Source organism: Sorex fumeus, unplaced genomic scaffold (assembly GCF_029834395.1).
Source record: "Sorex fumeus unplaced genomic scaffold, SorFum_2.1 ptg000082l, whole genome shotgun sequence".
Classification (NCBI taxonomy): Eukaryota; Metazoa; Chordata; class Mammalia; order Eulipotyphla; family Soricidae; genus Sorex; species Sorex fumeus.
The window spans coordinates 274,160-300,833 of NW_026606139.1; the positions used below are offsets into that span (position 1 = coordinate 274,160).

General features: G+C 54.1%; 1 protein-coding gene across 1 annotated transcript in view; it reads left to right on the forward strand.

Moving 5' to 3' along the window:
* Window positions 1-26,674, forward strand: part of CFAP57 (cilia and flagella associated protein 57) — a 66,136-nt gene that overhangs the window by 29,004 nt on the left and 10,458 nt on the right. Inside the window, exons 11-20 of the mRNA XM_056130892.1 lie at window positions 3,045-3,206; window positions 7,744-7,899; window positions 9,428-9,521; window positions 10,009-10,199; window positions 11,273-11,446; window positions 12,640-12,798; window positions 14,884-15,027; window positions 19,841-19,957; window positions 21,208-21,342; window positions 21,420-21,563. Coding sequence (XP_055986867.1) covers window positions 3,045-3,206; window positions 7,744-7,899; window positions 9,428-9,521; window positions 10,009-10,199; window positions 11,273-11,446; window positions 12,640-12,798; window positions 14,884-15,027; window positions 19,841-19,957; window positions 21,208-21,342; window positions 21,420-21,563 — 1,476 coding nt within the window. The remainder of the gene's footprint in view (window positions 1-3,044; window positions 3,207-7,743; window positions 7,900-9,427; window positions 9,522-10,008; window positions 10,200-11,272; window positions 11,447-12,639; window positions 12,799-14,883; window positions 15,028-19,840; window positions 19,958-21,207; window positions 21,343-21,419; window positions 21,564-26,674) is intronic.

Genomic DNA, 26,674 nt, shown 5'->3' on the forward strand with positions numbered 1-26,674 from the left:
GCAAGGTCCCTCACCAAATATCCTGATAATGGGACATTTTAAAATGCCTGGGGGTGCCCTGCCCAGTCTCCTGGCTGCTCCACCCCCGTCCTCCCAGCTGCCAGTGAGTAGAGGTTGCCTAGGACTCCTGCCCTCCTCTTCACCCCAGACCCTTGAATCCAAGTTCTAGACTAGGAGATGAGCTTCTGCATGCTCTTAGGGATCTAAGAGACCTTACCTGAGGATAATAACATGAGCCCACATTTGTGAACTGTTCTTGTATGTCCCCCTTCCACAAATGTTGTGTCTGTTTGCGTGGAATCCCAGAGAATGGGCATTGGGTAAATGCATACCTCCTCTCCCTTTCTTCCGGTCTTATTCCACGTTGGATATCGCCAACACAGCCTTAATTATGTCCCTGACTCTTTCTTGGTTTGCCGGCTGACACTACCTTATTGCAAAAGGGATTATCAAAGTGAACCTGAACCTTCCTGTACTGAGGATCCTGTCTTGGATCTGAAGTAAATTATTATTACCTATTCTCTCTTTTCCCTTGAGTCTGCTAAGGTTTTGTGAATGTTTATTTTTCTGATTATAATAACAGTGTATATTTATTTAACAAATAGTTCTTGTAATAGCTTTGTCATTGATATTTTGATGCATTTTTCTTCTCTCAGATGTGTATGAATTCTCCTATGCAGGTTCCTTTTTTTTTTTTACACATAATGCTATTGTATACATTTCCCCCATCAAATTAAATATTCCCCCAGAGCATGGTTTTAGTACCTACACAGATATTTTATGATATGGTGAACAGTAACTGGTTTAACTCTTCCCTTGCAATCAGGGATTTAAGTTAATGTTCAAGCAATAATGAATACCCAAGTCTATAAGTTTACATGCACATCTCTGATTATTTTCTAAGGCTAAATTCCTAAATCAGCAGTTCCAGAGTGCAAAATCAATGCCATTTTTAGGGGGTTTATTTTTTTGTTTTTTATGGAGGAGTTGGATTTGGGGTGATACCAGGTAGTGCTCAGGGCTTGCTTCTTGCTCTGCACCCATCAGTCACATCTGGAAGTACTCAGGCACCATCTGGGGTACTGGGGATTGAATCCCGGTCCACCGCGTGGAAGGAAAGTGCCCTACCTGCTGTACTATTTGCTTTGTCCTCTGGATTTTTTGACACAGGACTGCTGTTTATGTCATTTTTTTAAAAAAAAATAGCTTCTCTCTTGTTTTCTCTTTTTTATTCTGAAGTAATTGGAGGATCACAGGAAAATTTAAAAACACAGAAGTCCTGAGCCTTCCCCCTGTTCTCCTGCCCCAACTTGTATCTGAAGTAGCTACAGTAGGTGTCAGACCAGAAAATGTTCCTTGGAACATGGTGTGTTTGTGGCTCTGTGTCCCTTTCCCATGTCCAACATCCCTTGGTGTGGCCAACATCACAGTCAGACACGGCCACTGCCGCAGCCCTACCGGGCACATGCTTTTGTTTTCCATTTCTACAGTTTTGTCATTTTAATCACGTTAAGTAGGACTTAGAGCAAGAGAACAGCAGGTAAGGAGCTTGCCTTGCACATGGCCAACCCAGGTTTGATCCCCAGCATTGCAGATGGTCCCCTGAGCCCTTCAGGAGTGATCCCTGAGCACAGAGCCAAGAGTAATCCCTGAGCACTGCCAGGTGTGATCTAAAACCCTCCCACCAAAACGTGTTTATATAAATGAAATTGTACATCATGTAACCTTCTAGTAATGGCTTTTTGACAGCTTTATTTTCTGTTAGGGCTTTAGTCAACCTAGACTTCGTGTTGCTGTCGTTGTCTGATTTCCTTACCTGGCTGTGCTTGTGGGCTACTCCCAGAAGTCACTGCTGGCGGGGCTGGGGGACTATACAGTGCCCAGAATCAAACTGGGGTCGTAGCATGAGGAGCCTATGTTGTAATCCGTTGAGCTTTCTGTCCAGTCCTGATACAGACAATTTTTTTCCTCAGCATTATCCCCTTGAGAGCCATCAAGGTTATTTCATGTGGCAGCATTTTATTCCTTTTCACTGCTTAGTAATATTCCCTGGTGAGGAGAGACCACAGGTTGTTTGCCTACTAGGGATTTTCATTCCCATCCCCCACTTGCGTTTTTGGCTCTTGCAGATAGAGCTATTGTCAGCAGTCAGCTGTAGGCTTTGTGCCAGCCTACATCTTTGTTTCTTTGGGATAAAAGCCCAGGAGTACAATTGCTAGCTCATGTGACAGGTGCATGTTGAAGTTTCTCTTTTAGAAACTGCTGACTTATTTCCCGTCCCACCAGCCATGCATGGGAGAGCCAGCTCCTCCACACTGTTGCCAGCAGTCAGCATTATCACGGCCATTTGTTTCAGCCCTTCTTACAGGTGTGTGGTGCCAGATCACCGGGATTCTGTTTCCCATCCCCAGCAGCTGTTACTGGCGGGCAGCTTTTCCTGAGCTGTTCTGCCATCTGTAGCTGCCTCTGTTGTCTTTTCCCGCTTTTTCATTCAATGCTCCATTTGTTGTTGCTGTTTTTTTTTTAACCATTGAGTTTTGAGATTTCCTTCTTTGGTCTGGATAAGAGTTAGATCCCAGAGGCCAGAGAGATAGTTCAGTGGGCAAGGTACCACATATGATCCCCTGAACGCCTCCAGGAGTGATCCCTGAGCACAGAGCCAGGAATAAGCCCTGAGCACCATCAGGTGTGGGTCCACCCCCCAAACCCCAAATAAAGGAATTCAGCTTGAATCGGGATGTACCTCAGTAGTAGAGCAGTTGCCTGGCACGTGTGAGGCTTTGGGTTTTCTCCCCAAAAGCACTGCAACAGTTGATGAATAAAATAACCCAGATAAGAGCTGAGCCTAAAGATTCTGGATGTACAGGATGGGATTGCACACGGCGGTCATTAACAGGGGGCTCAGGAGCTCCTGACCCCTTTCCCCGGGGTAGGCTGGGAGAGTCCTCTTCCCCAGGGTCATGTCCATGGACATCGAGCACAGCAGCTGACTCAGTCAGTCCCCCAGGGTCTCTTGAGAGCCTCCCCTGCATGGCCACCCACAGATGCTGCTCACCTTCGACGACCAGTTCCTGCTGACCACGGCCGAGGACGGCTGCCTCTTCACCTGGAAGGTCTTTGATAAAGAAGGCCGGGGCATCAAGCGAGAGAGGGAGGTGGGCTTTGCCGAAGAGGTGCTTGTGACGAAAACGGACATGGAAGAGAAGGTAAGAAAGGGACCCGATTAGGAGGGACCTTCCACCTGCTCTTTCTTGTCTTTTCATTATTTTTTTTTAAATTTTATTGAATCTCCGTGAGACAGTTATAAGCTTTCATGTTTGGGTCACAATCACACAATGATCAAACACCCGTCCCTCCACCAGTGCACACTTCCCACCACCAATATCCCCGGTATACCCCCTCTTCCCACCCTCCCCCTGCCTCCATGGCAGACATGATTCCCCATAATCTCTCTCTTCTTTGGGGCTCTGCTCTTTCAAGCCGTGCTCTCCCTTGAACACGTGTATCTCGCTTTCTCTCCCTCACATCTTTCCAAGCAAATTTCATTCAGTAAAAACTATCTTGGGGCTGGAGCGATAGCACAGCGGGTAGGGCGTTTGCCTTGCACGCAGCCAACATGGCCAACACAGGTTCGATTCCCAGCACCCCATATGGTCCCCTGAGCAGCGCCAGGAGCGATTCCTCAGTGCATGAGCCAGGAGGAACCCCTGAGCATCGCCAGGTGTGACCCAAAAAGCAAACAAAAACAAAAACAAAAAAACTATCTTGCTTTACTAAAAATAAATAAATAAATAAATAAAGAGGGGCACCCATCCCGACCAGGAGCATTGGAGACCTGTCCCCACCCCTTACCCCCATCCCCCACCCCCAGCAGCCCAGCTGGGCCCTATGCCCCTTGTGGAGACCTTCTTCGCCCACAGATTGGGCTACCTTGGCTGCCCCCTGCCCACCTGCCCATGCTTGCCCGCTCCCTTCCCACCTGCCCTCTGCCCACCAGCCCCCTGCCTGCCTGGGAATGGCTCCTTGCCCACTCTTTCAGGCAGGAAGCATGCCCATGATACTCCTGCAGGGCCCAGTGTCTAGCCCATGCTGGGCACGTGGAAGGCAATGGACAGTGACTCGTGAATTGCACTGGCCAATCTGCTGTCATACCGGGGAGAATTCGAGACTGCGAGTGTGTGGAGCCTGCTTGAAAAAGCAAAACGGAAACACTTCGAGCACATTCCTGAGGCCCATTCCTCTCAATGATAAGACAGTTAAAGTGATCGAGCCCGATACCAACACTTTTTCTTTTCTTTTCTTTTCTTTTAGGCTTGCCATGAACTCATTCTGTGCTCATTAATTAAGTATTTTCTCACTCAAGTCTCATGTCTCTAAAATGTTTCAAGAAAAGGTTGGTGACAGGTCTAAAATCATGAGCAAGTAAAGCCTGCGTTTTCGGATCCAGATTTAATCAAGAGGGATTTAATTGAACCGTTTTCATAGTCCCTGCTCAAAAGAGCTTTCCCCCACCTCCATTAGTGGAGCAAACACTGATTCATGCAGTAACTATTTAGAGGAAGAAACCAACTAGGAGACACCAAAGGCTGACTCCTGGCCCTAGTTCAGCCAATCCCCAAGCTGGAAATGTGTGCATGCACACACCTTTGTGTGTGTGTGTGAGTGTGTGTGCTGCTTCCTTCTGAAGCTCCCTTCCCCTCAGCCTCTGTGAGACCTTGCTCTCTTCTTTCCTTGTAAGCCTCTGACAGCTTCTCCCTCGCTCCCTTCCTCCACCGTCCTTTAAAAGTTGTGTTCCCAGGGGCCAGAATGACAGTGCATTGATGTGTGGGACATTTGCCTTAAACGTGGCAGACCCAGGTTCCATCCCCAGCACCCCATCTGATCCCCTGAGCACCACTAGGAGTGATCCCTGAGCACAGAGCCAGAAGTAAGCCCTGAGCACCACCAGGTGTGTCACCCTGCAAAAAAATTTAAAAGTATGTTCCTGTCAAGGGATGTAGCTTAGCCGTAACACACTTACCTTGCAAGTGTGAGGTCATAGGTTCAATTCCTGGATGTCAAGTGATCAAGAGATCAAGTAATAATAAAATAAATGTCACACACACCCCCACACACAGAGTCCTCTTTTCCTCTCTATTCTATGCCATCTGAAGAAACCGTCTCTCAGCCCATGATTTACCTGCATTCTATCTTGCATTTATTCCTTCACTCAGCTAGTGTGACAGAAAGGCCATGCCATGTGCTAGACCCTTTGCCCAGTCTGTGGTCAGGGGAGTGAAAGACACAGAAGATCCTTTAGGATGTAGCCTGGAAACAGACATGGGTAACATTAAAGGGGAACAGGGTGCAGGACAGGTGTGATGTCATAACGGTGCCAGGAGTTTGGGCAGAGAACCCTGACCCAGTCAGGTGGTGCAGGAGGAAGGGAGCCTTGTCAAACTTCTAGAACAATGAGAAAGGGAGGGGGTGTGTATTGCATAGGTATGAGAAAGGGTGCTCAGGGGAGGATGCCGAATAGGATGTGCTGGCAAGTGTGGACATGGAACTAGAGAGCGACCACAAGGTGCCTTCCGGGTCATGATCCAGACTGTGGGAGCATCTCTGGGGACCCACTGACACTTCCTGTTTGGACGTGGCTTGCTCCCTTGTCCCTCCACAGCAGCGTGGACAGTGAGTCAAGGAAGGATGATCATCCAGTGTCTCAAAGGCTCATTCTCTCAGTACCTGTATGGCAAACCATAGTGCCCAAAAGTAGAGAGAGAGTAAGAAGGAAATTGTCTGCCATAGAAGCAGGGGGTGGGGTGGGGCGGGGGTGGTGGGAGGGATACTGGGGACTTTAGTGGTGGGAAATATATACTGGTGGAGGGATGGGTGTCTGATCATGATGGGTATATGGCTGAAACTCAATCATGAAAGCTTTGTAAGTGTATCTCACAGTGATTCAAGAAAAAATAAAAAGAAAAGAAATGGTCTCGCTCCCCCAGTGAACCTATCCCTTAGGCCAAGGAGGACCCCCCAGGTCATGTATTCATCTAGTAGACACAGGTGCTTTCTGTGCCCAGGAAACAGCCATGGGGCAGAGGCCAGGGCTACAGCTCGCAGGGTAAAGCAGAATCTGGGTTTGCTCCCCGGCATGTTCAGGAATGACCCTACTGGTCCCCGAGCACTGCCAGCGTGGCTCACACAGCTATGAAATACAGCAGCAAAGCCATGCGGCCGACTGCAGGAAACAGCCCTCACCCCCAGCCCCAGCTGCCCCTCGCACCCAACCAGACTCCACATTCCCTCCACACCGTCTTGCTCTTCAATCCTGCTTTGCTCCACCTCTCCTCCTCCAGGAAGCCCTCACCACCCCCTCCCATACTCTGCAGTTCCCCTGGCCCAGCGCCCATTTTCTCTCCTTTCCTCATGCCACAGCAATTCACTCAGGTTAGCCGAGGACCCTGGTCCTCTGGAATAAACACCCTAATAACACTCAGCAGGCCCTCTGGGATAAACATCTAATGTCGGAGCATGGCCCACAAGGACCTGGAGGGTCCGAGTCGCTCCCGCCCTCCCAGCCACACCCCATCACAGGCAGTGCCCAGACTCTGTACTTGGGACTTGTGTTCACCCCTCCACTCAGCACTTCTGCGTGCCAGATTCATGCCAATCCTCTGACCTGTGATCCAGTCCTCTGCAAGACAGTAGGGGAGACGGGATGCCTGGGGTGGAACCACAGAAGAAAACACCTGTGTCCTCACCTACTCTGGCATCGACAGAAACTTTTTAGGAAATGAATTTTATCTTTTTTTACACAACTTATGAGGAAATGTTGGCATAAATGCATACGATTAATTGGAGGGAGAAGACATTAGACACGGAATTACACATTAGACACAGGTAGGCAGGAGGAGCTAGAATCTGAGTTAAAGTGACAACAGGAAAGCCAGGAGAAGCATGACAGACATGGAGGGGGACAGACTGACAGTCCTGGGATCTGCTGGCATTGGACACTAAGTGTAGCTTGTAATGGTAACCTTTGGCTGCCTCAGTAGACAGGGGCTCAGGAGGCAACGGTCAACAAATATTTTTCAAGTGCGTGCTATGCTTCAGGCTCCATTCTAGGTTCTTGGCTACCTTCGTAGCCCAAGTATGCAACACCCAACAAAAATCTCAGTTTCTCGGGAGAAGGAGCTGGAAGACAATAAATAAAATAATGAGTAAGTGATCAAATATGAGGTAATGTGTCCATATCTAAAGAAATAATAAAAAAAAGTAGGGGGGCAGAGTGACAGCACAGTGTTTGCTGGGCATGCAGCCAACCCAAGGTTCAATCCCCAACATCCCATTCAGTCCCCCAAGCATGGTCATTAGTCATTCCTGAGTGCAGAACCAGGAGTAACCCCTGAGCATCACTGGGTGTGGTCCCAAAACAGAACAAACAAACACAGAAAGAAATAATAAAAAGTAGAGCAGAGTGAGAGGAGCCGTAAGTGCTGGAAAATAGAAGCAGAAGGGGGTAGGAACCAGGCGGAGACCATGGACTGAGTTATAAGCATCCTACCTCATATCCTACCTATTACACTGATTCTATTTTGTGAGGCTGGAGGAAGAAGTGTGTAGGGAGAGGATAACAAGCTCTGGCTGAGATCCAGGAGGTTGAGCAGCTCCAGCTGGGCTCAGGGAGCTGAGGGCCTCGAGTTTAAACGCCGAGTTAACTCTGGTTAACTGATCTTGATTCTTGTCCTTCCCCCGCCAAAGGCCCAGGTTATGTTGGAGCTGAAGACTCGTGTGGAAGAATTAAAAATGGAGAGTGAGTATCAGCTGCGACTGAAGGATATGAACTACTCAGAGAAGATTAAGGAGCTCACAGACAAGTTCCTCCAGGAAATGGAGACCTTGAAAACGAAAAACCAGGTCTGTGCGTGAGATGAGCCAGCAACCACCACAGATACCACAGAACATGCAGTTCACTCAGGAATAGAACTGGCCGATGCGCAGGGAGACAAGGGCTAGACTACGGTTAGGGCTGGAGCGATAGCACAGCGGTAGGGCGTTCGCCTTACACGCGGCCAACATGGCCGACCCGAGTTCGATTCCTCCGCCCCTCTCGGAGAGCCCGGCAAGCTACCGAGAGTATTCGATATGCCAGACACAGTAACAACAAAGTCTCCAGTGGAGACGTTACTGGGCCCGCTCGAGCAAATCGATGATCAACGGGAGGGCCTTTACCTTTACCTTTACCTTTTACGGTTTCAAAGCATAGTTGGGACCCCTACCCCACAAATGCGAATAGCCAAACCTCATGTCTGCGAAGGAGAATAGGAAGCTATAATAAGTAATATTCTTTAGGTAAAAAACACACATGGGGCAATTTTTTAAAAAACTAATTTAGCTGCTAGTGTGATTATCTTAAGAAGTTGAGATTATGGGTCATTTAAATTCTGTGCCTTATGTTTATCTATAATTGACTAATTTTCTACTGTAATAATCTGACTGGCAAAGCCTGGCAAGCTACCCGTGACATATTTGATATGCCAGACACAATTGTCACAATGGAGACGTTACTGGGCCTGCTCGAGCAAGATCGATGAACAACGGGAGGACAGTGACAGTGCCAGTGTCAATAATCTGATACCCTTGTCATCAAAAAAAAAAAAACCTAATTTTAAAACAAAATTCAAAGGTAACAAGAAAACCAAAATCTAAAAAGGGAAGTGCTAGCGGAACATTGATCTCTGGATTGTCCAGAAGTTCAGTAAAATTCCTATAGTGATAGTCATTGGATTGGGCCCAAGGTGCTTTCAGAACAATTTCTTCTCTCTGCCCAGTTTCTACCTCACTTTCAACCAAAACCCCCAATTTTTTGCTCAAGAGGTGTTTGTTCTTTCATGCTATTTTCCTAAGTCAGTTAATTTGGCAAAAAAACCAAACCAACAAAAAAACCCCAACAAAACAAAAAAAACCTGATTGGTTGTATTAATGTTGGCTGTGTTATTTCATTTGTTTAATCAATGCTTACTCAGTAAGGCCCTTGCCTGCAGGCTTCCCTCTGTATTAAAGGAAGCACTTCTTGTGAAGCAGGCACAGAAACATTGCCAAGGGTTTTATTGACACCAGGTGAACATATGACAGAGGGTTGGGGAGAATTCTTTCTCTTCCGTCCCAAAGCGTCTTGGCTACAAAACTCCTCTCATTACTGACCAGACCCGGTGAGCAGAAAAGAATGTAACTAGAAAAAAAGTAGAACACATAGAGCTTTCAGAGCAGAGTAAGAGGTGAGTCAAGATGGATGGTGGCGTGGTACTGCCCACGGAGCAGTGCTCGGCGCAAACTAGGGTATGTTGGAGTGGCGGAGAGCACGGGTCCCTGGTACAGTCCCTCCTGGCCACAGCAGTGTCTGGGGCAGAGGGTGGAGATGAGAACGCTGGGCTGTGTTTTTCAGGTGTTAAGAACAGAGAAGGAAAGACAGGATGTGCTCCATCAGGAGCATATGGACGAGCTCTTGGAGAAGCAGAACCGGGAACTGCAGGACCTAGGTGAGCCCCACAGAGGCGCCTGGGTGGGCAGGGGTCAGGGGACTCTGGCCTAAACTCACCGCGGCTTTCCTTGCTGCATATTTGTTCGTGGAACTCCCGCTGCCTACCTGTAGGAGGCATGGGAAAGCCTTGGTTTGGAGGCTTAGATCCCAAACTCACCACATGCCGGTTGGGGGTGCCAGGGAGTGGCCACACGCAAGCCCTCACTCTACTCTTCTGAGCAATGGGTCCCTAATACTGGCTATCTGTTTTGCTCACCCAGGATCGTCTTCTTGGCCCTGCACCTGCAAACACCCCCTCTGCGCTTAGCGGGGAAACTTTTCCTCCAAAGGGCCAGCGGAAGCGGGTGGGGGGGGTGGTAAAGCATATGGGGTGCCAGGGGAGGAAGAAGAGTAAACATCCGAGAGCTGCTGGCTGCTTCTGGAAGGGGGCGCCCCTGCGTGAGTGCTCCTGCCCTCCCCCACTCACTCTCCTTGCTGCTCCGCAGAATGTTGCAACAACCAGAAGCTACTCCTGGAATACGAGAAGTACCAGGAATTGCAGCTCAAATCCCAGAGGATGCAGGAAGATTATGAGAAACAGCTCCGGGATACGGATGAGACCAAGAGCCAGGCCCTGGAGGAGCTCACGGAGTTTTACGAGGCCAAACTGCAAGAGAAAAGCACCCTCCTGGAAGAGGTATCGGAGGGCCACGCCTGTGCTGGGGTAGTCCAGAACACACCACCCTGCTTATTCCTTGTTGCCCTGTAGAGCGAGGCACTCACTGGACTGGGGCGCAGGCGGGGTGGACAGGGGCCTCCATTGCTGAGACGGACGATCCTTCGATAGACTAAGTTCATATCCGTCGTTCCAGCCCAACTGTACCCCCAGCTAGTCTCCACTGGAGAGACCTTTCCCATAGAGTCTGGCCAACTGTGCAATAAGCTCCCCTGGGCCAGGATATGGGAAGAAGGGGGACGTGTGGCCAGGGGAGAAAGAAGGGGGTGGCCTGGGCAGTGGTGGAGACTGGAGAGAGAGCTGACGCACAATATAGCGGGAGGTGAGGCACATTCCCGTGCCCGCAGGGAGGCCAGGGGTCCTCGGGGGGCTGATAGATAGGCACACATACAGCCACATAACTGCACAACAACACACACAAGACCACACTGTGTCCGGGGCAGTGAGGGGAAGACAGGAAGCCTCGGTGTCCCCCTAAGATACCCAGAGTCCCACCAGGTTCGGGGTGGTGGAGAGTGGGGACGGGGTGGGGGGCGTTGCAAGGGAGCCTTATGGGAGGGCAAGGTGGGAAGGTATGGAAGGCGGAAGAAAGCAAGGGGCCACAGGCCCCAGCCTTGGTTTCCAGCCCTGTAAAAACTGCCAGTCAGCCAACCCCAACACCCCAAGAAGTTCACGTCTGTGTGTGTGGGAGGGAGAGAGAGACAGAGAGAAAGAATGAGTGTGTCTAAGTGCATATGAGAGTGTGTGTGTTGGTGTATATGCTCTCATGCCAATAAGAGCACATGTGAGTGGGTCTGTGTGGGTCTGTGTGTGCGCATGCATGCGTGTGTGAGCAGTTGTGTGTGCATATACAGCAGTACGTGAGGGTATGTGAGCAGCTGTGTGTGCAGGAGTGTGTGTGGGCATGGGTGAGAGGGTACGTGAGTGTGTGCGTGTATATGTGAAGGACTGCGTGAGTGTGTGTGAATGTGTGTGTGTGTGTGTGTGTGTGCAGGTACATTCAGGAGCGCATGCTCTCCCTTCTTCCGAGCCAGGCCCAGGAGGATGTGAGGCAGCAGCTGCGGGAGTTTGAGGAGACCAAGAAGCAGATCGAAGAAGACGAAGACCGAGAAATCCAAGATATCAAAACCAAGTATGAGAAGAAGCTTCGAGATGAGAAGGAAGCAAATCTGCGACTCAAGGGGGAAACCGGCATCATGAGGAAGAAGGTAGCGGCCGCTGGAGCAGAGAGCTGGGCCGGGCAAGGGCAGCACTGCGGAGAGGGGTGGGCCCAGAGCCGCCCTCGGTGGTCCCCAGAGCCACGTCCCCAGGTTGACAGGCAGGGCCAGGAGGCAGAGTGGGGCGGGGGCTCTCCGCTCTTTCCTCCGTGGAGAGTGAGGGGCTCTATGACTCTCGGGGACTCTCTGCACTTTCTTTATCGGCTCAGAGAAACTAGTCCAAGTTGTCAGAGCGAAACTGCAAGGCAGAATGGAAAGGAGGACCGGAGAGATAGGACAGTGGACAGGTGCTTCCCTTGCACACGACTGACCTGAGGATCCAAGTTTGATCCCGGACATCCCATATGGTCCCCGGAGCCCACCAGGAATGACTCCTGAGTGCAGAGCCAGGAGAAACCCTGAGCATCATCAGACGTGCCCCCCACAACACCCCCACTCACACGCAAAGGAAATGAGATTTTCTGGAGAAAAAAAATGCACTTGTGTGTGTGTCTCTGGAGGTGTCCTCAGCCTCCTGGACAGGAGGGCAGGCAACTGGGGGTAGGCCGGTGTGAGGAGGTGATGGGGAGACACAGGAGGCAGCTGCTTGAGACGAGAAGGTGGCACAGATGCTTTTAGCTGCTGGTGGGTGGGGTGGGCAGGGATTTGATTCCTAGATCCTTGTAGAATGCCCCAATTTCCCCCAACGCAGCCTTAAAGGAGCCAAGTGCAAAGCAAGCTCGTGCCTTCCTGGCAGAAATCCTGTCTGGGAGATGTGGCTCAGTGGTCAAGCACGTGGCTTGCATGCACAGACCTGGGTTCCATCCCTGACACTCCCAAAAAAGAAGAAAAAAAAATAAAACACACTACTTTTGAACACAGCACAGATGGCTTGTCAGTTAGGGCCCCGTCTCAGTGACCTTGAGGGATCGTGAAAGCCAAGGCTACAAGGTCAGCGTGGCCTGGGGAACGCTGGGTCCTCCTATGTAGTTGTGCACTGGACCCTGTATGCAGACACTGTCCTCACATGGGGCGGGTGCTGTAACCTCCCCATCCTCCCCCAACACACACACACGCCTTTCCCAGCTGACCCGGGGAATCCTTGAACTGTCCCTGATCCCACCGGGCAGCTTGAGCACCTGACGCCAGCTGGGGGCCACGCTGTGCTCAGGAGTGTGTTCTGTGCTGTCCTCCTGCGTCTCTAGTTCAACACCCTGCAGAAGGAGATCGAGGAACGGACCAACGACATCGACCATATGAAGGGGGAGCAGGTGAAGCTGCAAGGGGTCATCAAGTCCCTGGAGAAGGACATCCTCAGCCTCAAGCGGGAGATCCAGGAGAGAGACGACACCATTCAGGAAAAGGTGGGGGCCCGTTCCCCAGGCCAGCACAGAGTGGGCTCCCCGCTCCCCAGGCTCCCCTGGCTGATCTCCTGGGCCCAGTGGGGGGTGGGGGTGAGCGTTTGGTGATGAGCCTGCAGGAAACCCCCCTGGTCTGTTTCCCCAGCAGTCCAGGCTGTGAGCAGCCCAGCTCAGAGGGGAGGGAGGGTCCAGCAGGCCAGATATTTGCCTAAGGTCAGCCGATCTAGAGATGACAGTTATGGGGGGGGTCAGAGAGATAGGTCAGTGGGTAGGGCACTTGCCTTGCATTTGCCAACCTGGGTTTGATTCCCCAGAACCCCATATGGTCCCCTGAACCCTGCCAGGAGTGATCTCTGAGCACAGAGTCAGGAGTAAGCCCTGAGCACTGTTGAGTGTGACTCCCACAAAAAAAAATAGGCGACTGGTTAAGAATGTGCAGATGGTTCACTGCAGCACTCTTTACAATAGCCAGAATCTGGAAAAAACCTGAGTGCCCAAGGACAGATGACTGGTTAAAGAAACTTTGGTACATCTACACAATGGAGTACTATGCAGCGGTTAGAAAAGACAAAGTCATGAAATTTACATACAAGTGGTACAATATGGAAAGTATCATGCTAAGCGAAATGAGTCAGAAAGAGAGGGATAGACATAGAAAGATTGCATTCATCTGGGGGACATAAAGTAACAAATAGGAGATTAATACCCAAGAATAGCCGAGATCAGTACCAGGAGGATTACTCCGTGGCTTAGAGGCCAGCCGGGCATTCTAGGGGAAAGGGAAGCTCAGATAGAGAAAGGAGCACCAAATGAAGGGTGTTTGGAGGATCCTCCCAGGAGGGGAGATGCATGCTGAAAGTAGACTATGGACTGAACATGATTGCCACTCAATGACTCTTTTGCAAACCACAGCACCCAAAAGGAGAGAGAGAACAAGGTGGAATGCCCTGCCACAGAGGCAAGGTGGGATGGGGGAGTGGGGGGTGGGAGGGATACTGGGATCCGTGGTGGTGGGAAATGGGCACTGGTGGAGGGATGGGCATTTGATCATTGTGTAATCGAAACCCAAGCACAAAAAATTGTAAATATACAACTGTACCTCATGGTGTTTCACTAATAAAAAATTTTTTAAAAATATTTTTTAAAAGAAGAATAAAAAACAATCACGCTTGAAAAAAAAAAAAAGAATGTGCAGGTGGCCGGAAGATGTCTGAGAAGTCTAGTGCACACGCAGGGCTCCATCCCTGACACCACACAGTCCCCCCCAAACAGTGTAAAAAGCAACCCCCAAGCACTGATCCGGGAGGAGAGTCTGTGCACTCCCAGCTGTGACCCCCAAAAGCAAAACAAACCAGCGCAGGGAATCTCCCTGGGGCCTGGCCGGGTCAGAGTTGCAGGGAACTCAGTCTTCCCTGCAGCTCCTTCCTTCCTGCACGTGGCCACTTGGTAGGCATGGCCAGCAGTAGTCAGGGCTCAGCTGCATCTGTGTGTCCACCCAGTGGCCTTCCAGCTAGCGAGCTCAGTGTCCTGGGGCTTCCCTCGGGACAGGTGGCACAGCAGCCCAAGCAGGGTGCTCAGCAGTGCTTGGCCAAGACGCCTTCTGTTCTGAGCCAGAACGGAGCCGTTTTCTCTGGGGGATGGAGGAGCCAGAGTCCAGGTGGAGGGGAACAGAAGAGTACACGGGCCAGGCGGTGGACGCCACAGTGAGTGGGTGAGTGAGTGAGTGAGTGAGTGGGTAGGTGAGTGAGTGGGTGAGTTGAGTGGGTAAGTGGGTGGGTGAGTGAGTGGGTGAGTGAGTGGATGAACAGGCCCCAGGATGGAGACTTCCTCGGCATAGTAGACTCAAAGCAGAGGTTGGGAACTTGTATTCTCCTCAGGGCCATTTGGTTATTTTTCATGTCCTTCGCGGGGCCAAGCGACAAGGGCAGCCTTCAGGAAACAGAGCGTCCGTCTGTCCTGTCATGGGCCAAGGCCAGGCCCCACAATTTTGCAGGCCTTAAAGGTCGCCGGTGCCTGACCTCCAGGAAGGCCCACGTCCCGGGGGGCCTCCCATTGTCCTGCTCACCTCCTCTCTCATCCCTCCCACAGGAGAAGCGGATCTACGAGCTGAAGAAGAAAAACCAAGAGCTGGAGAAATTCAAGTTTGTGCTGGACTACAAAATCAAGGAGCTGAAGAAGCAAATAGAACCTCGGGAGAATGAGATCAAAGTGATGAAGGACCAGATTCAGGAGGTGAGCGGCCGCCTGCCCCGCCCTGGAGCTCTCCCGGCAGGAGCCGCGTGCTCTGCCCCTTGGCCGGCGGCGCGGGGCCCCTGGGACTGGGCTGGGCCGGGCCCTCCCGCTCCGGCCACGTGTGCTGGGCGCGCCGGGGAGAAACTGCGGCTGTGCCGCGCGCGGCCGCCAGGGGGCGGTGTGTGCCCAGCCACGAGGCGGGTCCCCCACCCCTCCCCAGAGCCGGTTCAACCCTTTCTCTGGGACTGGAAATATTGGTTGGGGCCAGGCGAACTCTCGCCGTTTGGGCTCCATCTGATGAGGGGCGGAAAGTCATCAGAGGCTCTCAGGCAGGGGAGAGGCGTAATCGTGCCTTCTGGGAGGCAAACAGGATGCAACAGAGAGGAGAGCAAGTGCAGGAGGGCTTCTGGGAGTGCAGGAACCCTGGGGCGGTTCCCCATGCCCCCCTCCCTCCCTCTCTCTCACACACTCACACTCACACACATGCACACACGTGCACACACCACACACGTATGCACATGCATGCACACGCACGCGCGCGCACACACACGCGCACACAACACACACACCCTTCCCCCTGACACGTTTGCCCGTCAGCCTCCCCTGCAGAGGGCTGACCGGGTCCATGCTGGATCCAAAGCTGAATTCCCAATGCCTCCCCACCCCCGCCGCCAGACCCCAGCCAGGTGCTGAGGGGAGTGTCCTGTCTCTGAGGGTAGGGTGTCTCTGAGGGAGAAAGTTTCCTGTCTGAGGGTAGACTGTCCTGTCTCTTGAGGGTAGGGTAGAGTGTCCTATCTCTGAGAGGAGAGTTTTGTGTCTCTGAGGGGAGAGTTTTGTGTCTCTGGGGAGAGTTTCGTGTCTCTGAGGGGAGAGTTTTGTGTCTCTGGGGGGAGAGTTTTATGTCTCTGGGGGGAGAGTTTTATGTCTCTGGGGGGAGAGTTTTGTGCCTCTGTGAGGAGAATTTCGTGTCTCTGAGGGGAGAGTTTTATGTCTCTGGGGGGAGAGTTTTGTGCCTCTGTGAGGAGAATTTTGTGTCTCTGAGGGGAGAGTTTTATGTCTCTGGGGGGAGGGTTTTGTGTCTCTGAGGGGAGAGTTTCGTGTCTCTGAGGGGAGAGTTTTGTGTCTCTGGGGGGAGAGTTTCGTGTCTCTGAGGGGAGAGTTTTGTGTCTCTGAGGGGAGAGTTTCGTGTCTCTGAGGGGAGGGTTTTGTGTCTCTGAGGGGAGAGTTTCGTGTCTCTGTGGGGAGAGTTTCGTGTCTCTGAGGGGAGAGTTTTGTGTCTCTGAGGGGAGAGTTTTATGTCTCTGGGGGGAGAGTTTCATGTCTCTGAGGGGAGAGTGTCCTGTCTCTTTTCCCTTCTTTTTGGGGGAAGGTGCTAGGAGGTCCCCTCAGGGCTCCGCCTGGTGAGCTTGGCCCAGTGTGGCTGAGGCCCCTGCAGTCCAGGGCCCCCAGAGCCACACCTGGTGGTGCTCAGGAGACAGATGCTGCTGGAACCAATCCTGAGCCTGGAGCACGGTGGGCACTCTCAAGCCCAGTGAGCCTCTCCCTGGCCCCCAGCTGTCTCAATTTTCTAGAACTATCCCCCAACCCAACCTCTCTCCCTTCTGCCACTGTCACCTTATCCAAGACCCCGTCATCTTGTGGTGGACCATGACTCCAGTCTGATCTCTAGGCCAGAGCCACCCCCAAGACGTCCCGTCCCACTGGAATAAAACCCAAACTTCCCGCATGATTTGGCCTCCGCCTGCCTCTCCAGCCTCATCTTAAGACCCCTGCTGTTCAGCACACAGACTTTCAGAAGGTTCCAGAACCAGAACAAGCCCAAAGTTCCCCACGCTCTCTGCCCAGAAAGCTCCAGATCTCTTGGCATCTTCCAGCTCTCCCGGGACCCTGCCCTGACCACTCCGTCCATGCGGGCTCCTGCCCTCCTCCATCGCTCACCCTATGCTGAGCAAGGACAGTGAGACAAAGGCCAGCAGATGGCCCTGCTGTCCCCTGGCGCCATGGACCTCAGAGCAGGGGTGGCAGAAGACAAAACTCCTGAACTCCCGGCAGAGAGGCCAGGACGTGGCCCGCTTCCAGGAGCAGTGCCCGTAGCTGACGGCACAGCTGCTGCCTCCGGCCATTCCTGAATGACTCGAGGATTCAGAGAGAGAGAGAGAGAGAGAGAGAGAGAGAGAGAGAGAGCAGCCCCGCCCCCAAACCCTGAACCTGGGACTCCTGCCCATCCCTCCCTCTTCCTTGGCCCACTCACCCAGCCAGCCTGTGTTCCCGCATGCACTGAGGGGTCTCTCCCTCCTGGGTCAGTCACAGGCTGGCCCTGGCGCTCAGGGGACTGGAACATCTCAGAAGGATTCAGATAGGACCAGGCCTGGGGCCCACACTTCCAGGGCACGGCCTGGGCCTGATTCCTGGTAGAGAACGGAGGGGGGAGATCTCTGGCTGGGAGTCACCCCCAATCCACCCCAGTCTCCTGCTAAGGAAGCAGCCAGCACCATGGCAGCTGGGGCAGTAACCCCACCCCCCACCCCCAGACCCAATTTCCACCTGGCCTCTGTGATGAGGAACCGTCCTCTAGAAAGTGCTCTCTGGAGGGACACTTTCCAGAACGTCTCCTTTGACTTCACACCTTTCCACCCCGCGTGGGGTTTCTGGGCTCTGAGCAGGTTGAGGTGAGTGTCCTTGTGACAGTGGGTGGGGCCTGTCCTGGGCATGCAAGGGTGTTGAGCCGCATCCCCTGGCCTTGACCCCCTGGATGCCAATAAGCAACGTTCCAAGAGGAAGCTCATCCCCCCCATAAAAACGGTCGTCTAGGCATCACCCAATCCCCACCCCACCAACTGGGAGGCGGGGAGGGGGGGATGGGTGCTGCCTCTCTGCCGCCCTTCCGGTGAGTCACTGCGGGACTGGGGAAAGCCAGAGACAGCAGGTGGATGGCACACGCGGGAAACGGCCGCTCGCTCCGAGCTCGGCTGGGCTGCCCCAGCGTGACGCTCTTAGCCATCTCCCTGCAGAGTAGGTTATTCTGGGTCTCGGCCTGGTTCGAGGCTAGGCCTGTGGTGCTTCCTTTCTAGCCTAATTTGCCACGACTGATCTCGAGATTGTCAGGAGGTTTCTCGGGCAGCGGGTGTCCCGCCCCCGCCCTGCAGCCAATGTCTCTTGCAGCTGCTCCGATCTGGGACTTGGGCCTCTCGCTGAGCCCACAGGGCCAGTCGCCTGCCGTCCACCAGGCTTGCTCTCACTGGGGCCTTCGAAGGTCCAGGTCAGAGAGTGGCAGCCCTGGGGCCCCGCGGGTGGGTTTCCACTTAGGACCAGGTAGAGGCTGCGTTTCCCTGCCTACACGCCTCTGTCCCTGGCTCCTGCCTGAGCCAGCTCCACTGACCTCTGCAGCCCCTCCCCTCTGCAATGACACTGGACCCCTCCAAGCCTCAGAGGTGCCCCATGCTGCCCACGCCTGTGTCCCTCTCTGCCGACTTCGATGCAGGAATTCTCCTTCCGCGGTTTGCCCTCTGGTACCCGCCCCTCTGAGGGAGACGCTTCCCTGGCTCACCCCTGTGCAGGCAGGTGCAGAGACCTCTTCTTCCCCCTTGGCTACGCCCACCTTTCTCCCCCCCACCCCCCCTGGACATCTGACCGGCTTCTCATCCCCTAGACCAGGACAGGAGCTGCCTCTTTAACCCTTTGCTTCCCTTCCTCTTCCCTGGCCAGGAGTCTCGCACACTTGGCTGCAGAGCCTCAGAGACAGGACCCTTTGTTGTAATGCTGGGGGTCCCCAACAGCAGAGCCAGTGGGGTGGTGCCAGGGTTGAACTCAAGGCCTCGCGCTTGCAAGGCAGGTGCTCTGCCCTGAACCACCCTGAGACCACCTCTTTCTTTTCATTTCTCTCTGGTTGTCGATGTCCACCCCGTGCCCTCCGCCAGTCCCCCTCTAAGGTGGCTCAGCTGCTTGCCGTGCGTGTGTTGTGCACCCAGACAACGTCCTCGTCCCCAGGACTGACTGATCCCATCACGGCGCTGCTGTCCCTGCAGTGGAGCCAGCCATGGGGGCGGCAGCCACTGACAGCTGTCCCTTTGTGTCCAGAACATGGATGGATGCCCCTCATTTGGGCACCCCCAAAAGATAACCAAAGTCTTGAAAAATCTGACCAGAGGGGGTTACTCCAGCCAGCCATGGAGACCCCTTGTGGACTTTCCTATCTCCTGAGAGTCCTTGGACCACGGTGGACAGGCCAGTGCCCACCCAGTTTCGTGTGACAGATGTTACCCTTGCACCCAGGCAGCTGGGGTCTCGCCCCACTCGGTTGCTGCAAAGACCAAAAAGCTTACCTGGGTCATGGCAGGAGGCGAGGTCCCGTGTCCCATCCCCACAGCCTCCCTGCCTCTTGCGCCCTTCCACTGAGTGGGGGCAAGACCCCCTCCTCCTCCTCCGCTTTGCTTTTCTGTGCCTTAGACCCCAGAGAGGCAGGGTGTGGGATCCCCAAACTCTGCTGCACTGGAGTCGACTCTGAAGATGGGCAGAGTCTGGCCAACTCCCCTCGAGGAGACCAGCAGGCAGTGAGCCCGAGGGGCTGGTGGTTAGCAGTGCCAGAGGGATTCACGAGGAAGGTCAAGGGTGGGGCTGGAAGGGCTGGAGAGCATCCCAGAAACACGGGATGCAGGACCAGATGGGGAGAGGGCTGGAGCCTCGTCCCAGAGTGGGAGCTGGAGCCCAATGCCCTGGGGGCAGGGTCGCAGCAGCCCGCTCGGACTTCCGTTCTCAGCTGGCCGGGGCATCCCTCCCTTTCTCACTCCTGGCCCCTCTCCCTCACGCCCTGTAGATGGAAAACGAGCTGGAGCGTTTCCATAAGCAGAACACGCAACTGGGGCTGAACATCACGGAGCTGTGGCAGAAGTTAAAAGCCAGCAACAAGGAGCTGCGCGAGGAGCAGCAGAAGGTGGGAGACGCTCGGCGCCCAGCGGCAACTGGAGTCCCGGAGTCCCCGCCTGGTTTCCAAGGAACCCAGAGGTTGGCACTCCCAGCTCCACCTGCAGCCACGCACGGCTGGCTGGGTTCATCGGAAACCAGAGCCGTGACTCCGGGTACCGGGATGAAGGCGGGGGAGCCGGTATCCCAGGAACACCCAGCACTGTGCTCGGGCTGGGAACAGAAGCAGCCCAAGAAGTCATGGGTTGCCTGTGGTTACTTGAGCTCCCCAAATAATTGCTGGTTGGGGGGACCTCAGAGATGATCTATACCAGGCTCTGGGGGTTTACCAATGAGGGAAGTACCCACGCCCCCCTCCCCCGGCTGCTTAGTCCCTACAGAGCCAGTACCACTACACAGTCTTCTGGCACCAGCCAGGGCATGCCCACACCTTCAGCTCCTGGTACCGGGTACTCAGCTAGAATGTTCTTGTCCCCAACACAAAAAGCACTGAGTCTACATGAGCAGACACAGAGTCTGCTTTCCCCAGCGCCGGTGGATGCGGACATATGACGTGCCGTCATTGCCACAGGGGTTGCTCAAAGGACTCTGGGAGCCAAGAGGAAGGACTGGGCCCCAGGCAAAGCCTGAGGGGTTGTAGGAGGGAGCTTGCTCAAGTTGGCAGAAGAACCAATGTCACAATTTTGTCCTTTTTTTTTTCCCCCTCCGTAGTCAAAGCAGCCCCTTGGGTAGCCACCAGCTGAGCTTATAAGGGGAACAGGGAACTTGTGGCCCTAGGTAGTCCAGAGGGCGTGAGTGTGTCCCCTCTTGGCTCAGAAAAAAGGGGGGACTCATTGGTGTCCTCTTTCATCTTTAAGGCTTTTGGGTCCTAAAGGCAATTCAAAGTCAATAAAGAAGTCAGGCCAGGGGCCAAAGCCACAGTACTCCAGGCAAGGCACTTGCCTTGTAAGTGGCTGAGCCAGGCATCCCATACGGTTCCCCAAGAACCACCAGGAGTCATTCCAGAGTGCAGACCCAGGAACAAGCCAGGAGCATCACCAGGCATGACCCACAAAGAAAAGGGGAGGGGGGAGTCAGTTTGTGCCACCAGGTGAGGCTGTCAGGCTGGTGCACCCCCAGTCCCAGGTATCCGGGATTCTATCAGCTCCACTTCCTGGTGCCTGTTGGCTGTGGACAGTCGACAGTCAGGCTCCCGTGAGGAGTCTCTGTCCCTTCCTCCTGCCAGGAGCCCCTGCCTGCAGCCCTGACCTCTGCTTGCAGCAGCGGGACACAGAGGCGCTGGTCAGGCGGTTCAAGACGGACCTTCACAACTGCGTGGCCTACATCCAAGAGCCCCGTCTGCTGAAGGAGAAGGTCCGCGAGCTGTTTGAGATGTACGTGCAGCGGGCAGACATGGTGAGCCCCAGCTTCCTGCCCTCAGCCCCGGCCCGGCTGCAGGGTCCCCGCCCTCACAGGAACACCCCCCACCACAGGTGGAGATCGCGGGGCTGAATGCAGACCTGCATCAGGAGTACGCCCGGCAGCGGGAGCACCTGGAACGCAACCTGGCCACGCTCCGCAAGAAGGTGGCCAAGGAGAACGACCTGCACCGCTCCGACTACGTCCGCATCATGCAGGTACCAGGCATTGCACGGGCACACGGGCACTATGGCCACAGGGCCGTGGGTACCAGGCACCGCATAGGTGCACGAGCACTGTGTCACCTGGAAACAGGTACCAGGCACAAAAGGGTACATGGGCGCTGTGGCCACGGAACCACGGATACCAGGCATGGCACAGACTCATGTGCTTCACGTCCCCAGGCCTGAAGGCTCATCCAGTGTTCAGGGATCCACTCACTTTCCTAAAGCTTTCACACTCCATTTGCCCAGACACCCCCTTTCTTGGTTCTGCTCCATCTGAGTCCAGAGCCCTCCTGGGTTGACTTCCTCTTCTCACTGACCCTCGTTCCCCCCAGGATTGTTGTCCTGTGATTTGAGCTCTCTGGAGTCTCTCTCACCTTCGCTCCTCTCATCCGACTCTCTCTCACCTCCTCTGGTTCTGCTCTGTGTGTGGCATGGCCCCCGCGGGCTGAGTTCTCTCCTCCATCACACTCCCGTCTCCTCCGACTTTCCCTGCTACCTCAGGCCTCTGATCTCACCGCACCCACGGCAAGAGCCGCACTTAGCCTGATCAGCTGCCCACAGCCACTTCCTGGGATTCTGCATCTCCCAGACCCAAGAGCCTGGCCCCATTACCGCTGCCTCCACTTAAGCATGTCAGGACGGCCAGTCAGGATGCTGCTGCCAGACTTTTGTTTGGGTATCAGTGTCATCTGAGTGAGTTAATGGGAATTGCTGGAGCGATAGCACAGCGGTAGGGTGTTCGCCTTACAAGCGGCCAACATGGCCGACCCGAGTTCGATTCCTCCGCCCCTCTCGGAGAGCCCGGCAACCTACCGAGAGTATCTCGCCCGCACGGCAGAGCCTGGCAAGCTACCCGTGACGCATTCGATATGCCAAACACAGTAACAACAAGTCTCATGATGGAGATGTTACTGGGCCCGCTCGAGCCAATTGATGAACAACGGGAGGACCGTGATCCGAATATCAGAAAAGACCATCATCAGAACACCAAGTATAAAGCACATACCTTTTTGTGTTTATTTATTTGGTAGGAACATTGGGGCCACCCCTAGCAGTGCTCACACTTTCTTCTGGGCTCTACCCTCGAGGGTCACTCTTGGGGGACCCAAAGGGACCATATGTGAGGATCAAATCCAGCTTAGCCTCATGTAAAGCAAATGCCTTTCCTGTCGCACTTCACTCCAATCTTGACACGGTAGACACGGTCCTCCCGTTGTTCATCGATTTGCTCGAGTGGGCCCAGTAACGTCTCCATTGGAGACTTTGCTGTTACTGTGTTTGGCATATCGAATCCGTCACGGGGAGCTTGCCAGGCTCTGCCTTTTGGGCGAGATACTCTCGGTAGCTTGCCGGGCTCTCAGAGAGGGGCGGAGGAATCGAACTCGGATCGGCCATGTTGGCCGCTTGTAAGGCGAACGCCCTATCACTGTGCTATCGCTCCAGCCCAATCTTATGTCTGTATTGGGCTGGAGCGATGTCTGTATTTTCTTAATTCCATTATTTAAATACTTGAAGCGGGTGGAGTAATAGCACAGAGTGGGTAGAGCATTTGCCTTGTAAGCAGTGGACATGAGTTTGGTCCCAGCCACCCCATATGGTTCCCCAAAACCAACAGAGTAAGCCTGAGCACTGCCAGGTGTGCCCCATCACCACCACCCCCGCAAAAAAAAAAAAAAAAACCTCACTAAATAAATACTGGAAGGGGGTTGGGTTGTTGGTGGATTGAAACAAGTCGATTTCTACCTGGATCCCGCAGCCCAGAGGGCTGAGCAGAGCCAGTGTGCCTCAGATCAGACCCCAACTCAAGGGTCGCCTGCCTTCACCCCAGGCTCTGCTGGAAAACAGCTCTCAGGATCCAGCCCCTGCCCTTCTCCGGCAGCCTGAGGTCCAGAGGGAAAAGTGAAACCAGCTTCTGGGCCCCCAAGGGCCTGGCCGAGGGGTGAGGGCGGCACACAGGGCAAGGCGAGACGGCCCTGTGAGATTGCTGACTTTTGCAGCACTGCCCCCAGAACCTGGGCCCGTGGCAGCCTGCAGGGTCCAGGCACCTCCCTCCAGGCCGAGCAGACACCAGAGCAGAGAAGGAAAGAGAACGTGAAGACCACAGGCTCACGAAAAGGGCCAGGCCTGCACGTGGCTGCTGGGGCCAGGCGTGATGGTCTCTTTTGCATCCCCGCGCTCACCCCCAAGGTGGCAATGCCTTCCTGAGCGTGGGCAGGGAGAGGGAGCTGAGAGCCATGTGGAGCCCCCGAGAAGCAAGTTTTCCCATGGGCCGGGGATCCAGGGACGGGATGCCCAGGGGGACTCCTTGCTTCTGATCGTGGGCTTTGTTGGTGGGCAGTCTGGAATGGTTCAGAACACTTGGGAAAGCACTTCTCTAGACCCCGATGAGGGTTTCTTTCTTGGAGCTGCAGCTGAAGGTCAGGGCGGAAGCCCAGGCTGACTGTGCTCAGAACTTCAGAGTCTGGAAGAATCGGGGCTCTGTGGGCCCACTCTATCCTGCCGCTGCCTCTCCTTTCGGGGTGACCTTGAGGAGATTCCTGGCTTCCCCAGGAGTTACCCCTGGGGAGGAAACAGCAGCCTCAATCCACAGGTGCCCTGAGGACTGGGAGAGGAAGTGGAGGCCACGTGTCTGGCCTGGCTGCAGTGTGTGAGCCCCACCCTCCGTCCTCCTCCCTCATGAGCCACGGCACAAACACAGCCTGAGTGCTGGGGGCGTGAGAGGAAACGTGGCAGCAGGAGAGGCAGGTCCTGAGCGGTGAGGCCCTGGTGAGCCCATCCGGAATGCTGAGTGAGGTTAGCCGACAGAGGTGCCCTGGCAACAGCCCAGCCCTGCCAGGTTCTCAGAGGCATCAACTCAGGGAAGGCTGTGGGGGCGCTGTAAAGTTCCCGCAATCCTGAGTCCAGGCTTCTGGTGCTCCCCTAGGTCCCATGCATGGCCCACCCACCCCTGCGCCCCTCAACCCAAGGCTGTCTGGACTCAGGAGCTGGTTCGTGGGTGATCCTCATAAATAACAGAACAGAACAGGGAAGTGGGGCTTTGTTAAGTCCTCAGTCACACTCTGATGAGGCCCCTGGAGGTGTCCCATGGCATCGGAACTAGCGCTCACTCCAGGACCAGAGACAGAAGTCTTAATGGTGTCGGTGGGCCGTAAGTATTCAAGAGTGAGGGACAGGAGAAATGAGGGCAAGGGGTCCCCTCAGGGCCTTGATGGCAGAGGTGCTAAGAGCCGGTGAGGGGGAAGGTATTAATGAACTCAGGGGCTCCATGGCGGAGCAACCGAGACCACAATTTCAAGCCAGCACCACCCCAAGGTGGTCATCGAGGGCCTGGGATGAGGCTCAGCAGTCGAGCACCTGCCTCACAGTCCCTGGACTCAACCCTCAGTATGAAAAAGAAAAGTGAAAAGTGTGAAAACTTGACCCAGAGATGTGGCTCAGTGACAAAGTGCATGCATGAGATCTGGGCTCAATCCCAGACACCACACACACTCAAAAAAAATGTTTTTAATTAGAAAGTAAAAAAGAAGAAGAAGGAAAACAAAATACTACGTGATCTCCGGGGCACCTTAACTGAAGTGAGTAATAGAGTGTGCCGCCCTGGCCACAGTGATAGTTGGAGGAGGAGGAGGGATAGGGGGAGGGTTCTCAAGCTTTTAAAGATTTAAATAGTAAAAATGTGTATTTACTTTTACGTTAGTTCCTCGGCACCCCTAGGACCGAACCTTCTGGCCCAATTGACTGAGCAGAGCCAGGAATGGCCCCCTGGACCCCTGAGAAGTGCTTGAGAGTCCCTCACCCTCCACCCAAGCTAATTCAGACACCAAATTGACAGGACTTGGTGACAAAGTCGGTGACCAAAAAAAAAATTAGGATGCTGGCAGAGAGGTCTGGTACTCTGGAGAAATGGCACTTTGGGTCTCGTATCTTTTTTTTTTTTTAATTTTTGGGGCCACACTGGGGGTGCTGAGGTGCTCAGTCCCTGTGGTGCTACTGGGGTCACTGAGTGCCTGAAGTAAACCCGGGGCTCGAATTCCAGCTCTCTGTGCCAGCTCCCTGCCCAGCCCCATCCTTGTGCCCATGACTTCCCTTATTGACAGAGCCAGGCTGCGTGCACAAAGTGCACGGTGTAGAGGAGCCCTGGGGAACAGCCTTGCCCGTTCTGGTTCTGTTCTGGCTCTTCCGGGAGTGACCCTTAACCCCTGGGCTGGTCACTTCCTCATAGCAAGATTCCGATCTTTGACAGGTCTACATCCACAGCATTAGTTACCGTGGGCTTATCTGTCCATCAGAAACATATCAAGGCTGGGTCCAAGACCTTAGAACCCTAGTGACTAGGCATGTAATTCATTGTACCCTGTGGTCCAGAGAAGCTGGGAGAGGCTATGGGAAAAAGTTGGCAGAGTTTGGCTAGGGTGCACACGGAAAGGCAGTGTGGGAGATTTGGTGCCAAAGCCAGTGTGGGCACAAGGGTGAAAGGTCAGATGGAAGCAGCTGCTGACTTAGAGAAAAGCAGACACAAAACCTGGTCTAAGAAGGAGGCCGGGCCGAAGAGATCGCACAGCGGGGGCAGCACTTGCCTTGCATGAAGCCAGCCCAGGTTCCATCCCCAGCACGCCATGCGGTCTTTAATCTCTGCCAGGAGTCATCCCTGAGCAGAGAGCCAGGAGCAAGCCCCACGCACAGCCTAATGTGGTCTAACTCCCTCCCCACAAACAAATATTTCAGTTTTCGGAACAAGGAGGAGAACTGGACAGCTATTACTGGGCATTTCATCCAGGAGAGACTCTTTGGATAATGACGACTTGCGAAGTCAGCGGAGAGTAAGCCTGACCCTGGTGGTGTGGCCTGTTAGGTGCAGAGGGTCTGAGGGGCGACTTCTCTTGGGGCGCCTCACGCATCCTCTCCCTGTGCCGGGGCTGGGTGAGAAGAGCTTGTGGGGCTGTCCTGTTCTGGGATGCTAATCCCACACTCACCCACTGGTCGAGTGCCCCAAGGCACAGCACACGCTGTTCCTGGCCCTGGTCCCAGGTGCTTCACGTGGCCAACTCTGCATTTGCCGTTGGTGAGACTCACCTCAAGGGCAACGCGACCTGCTGCGGGTC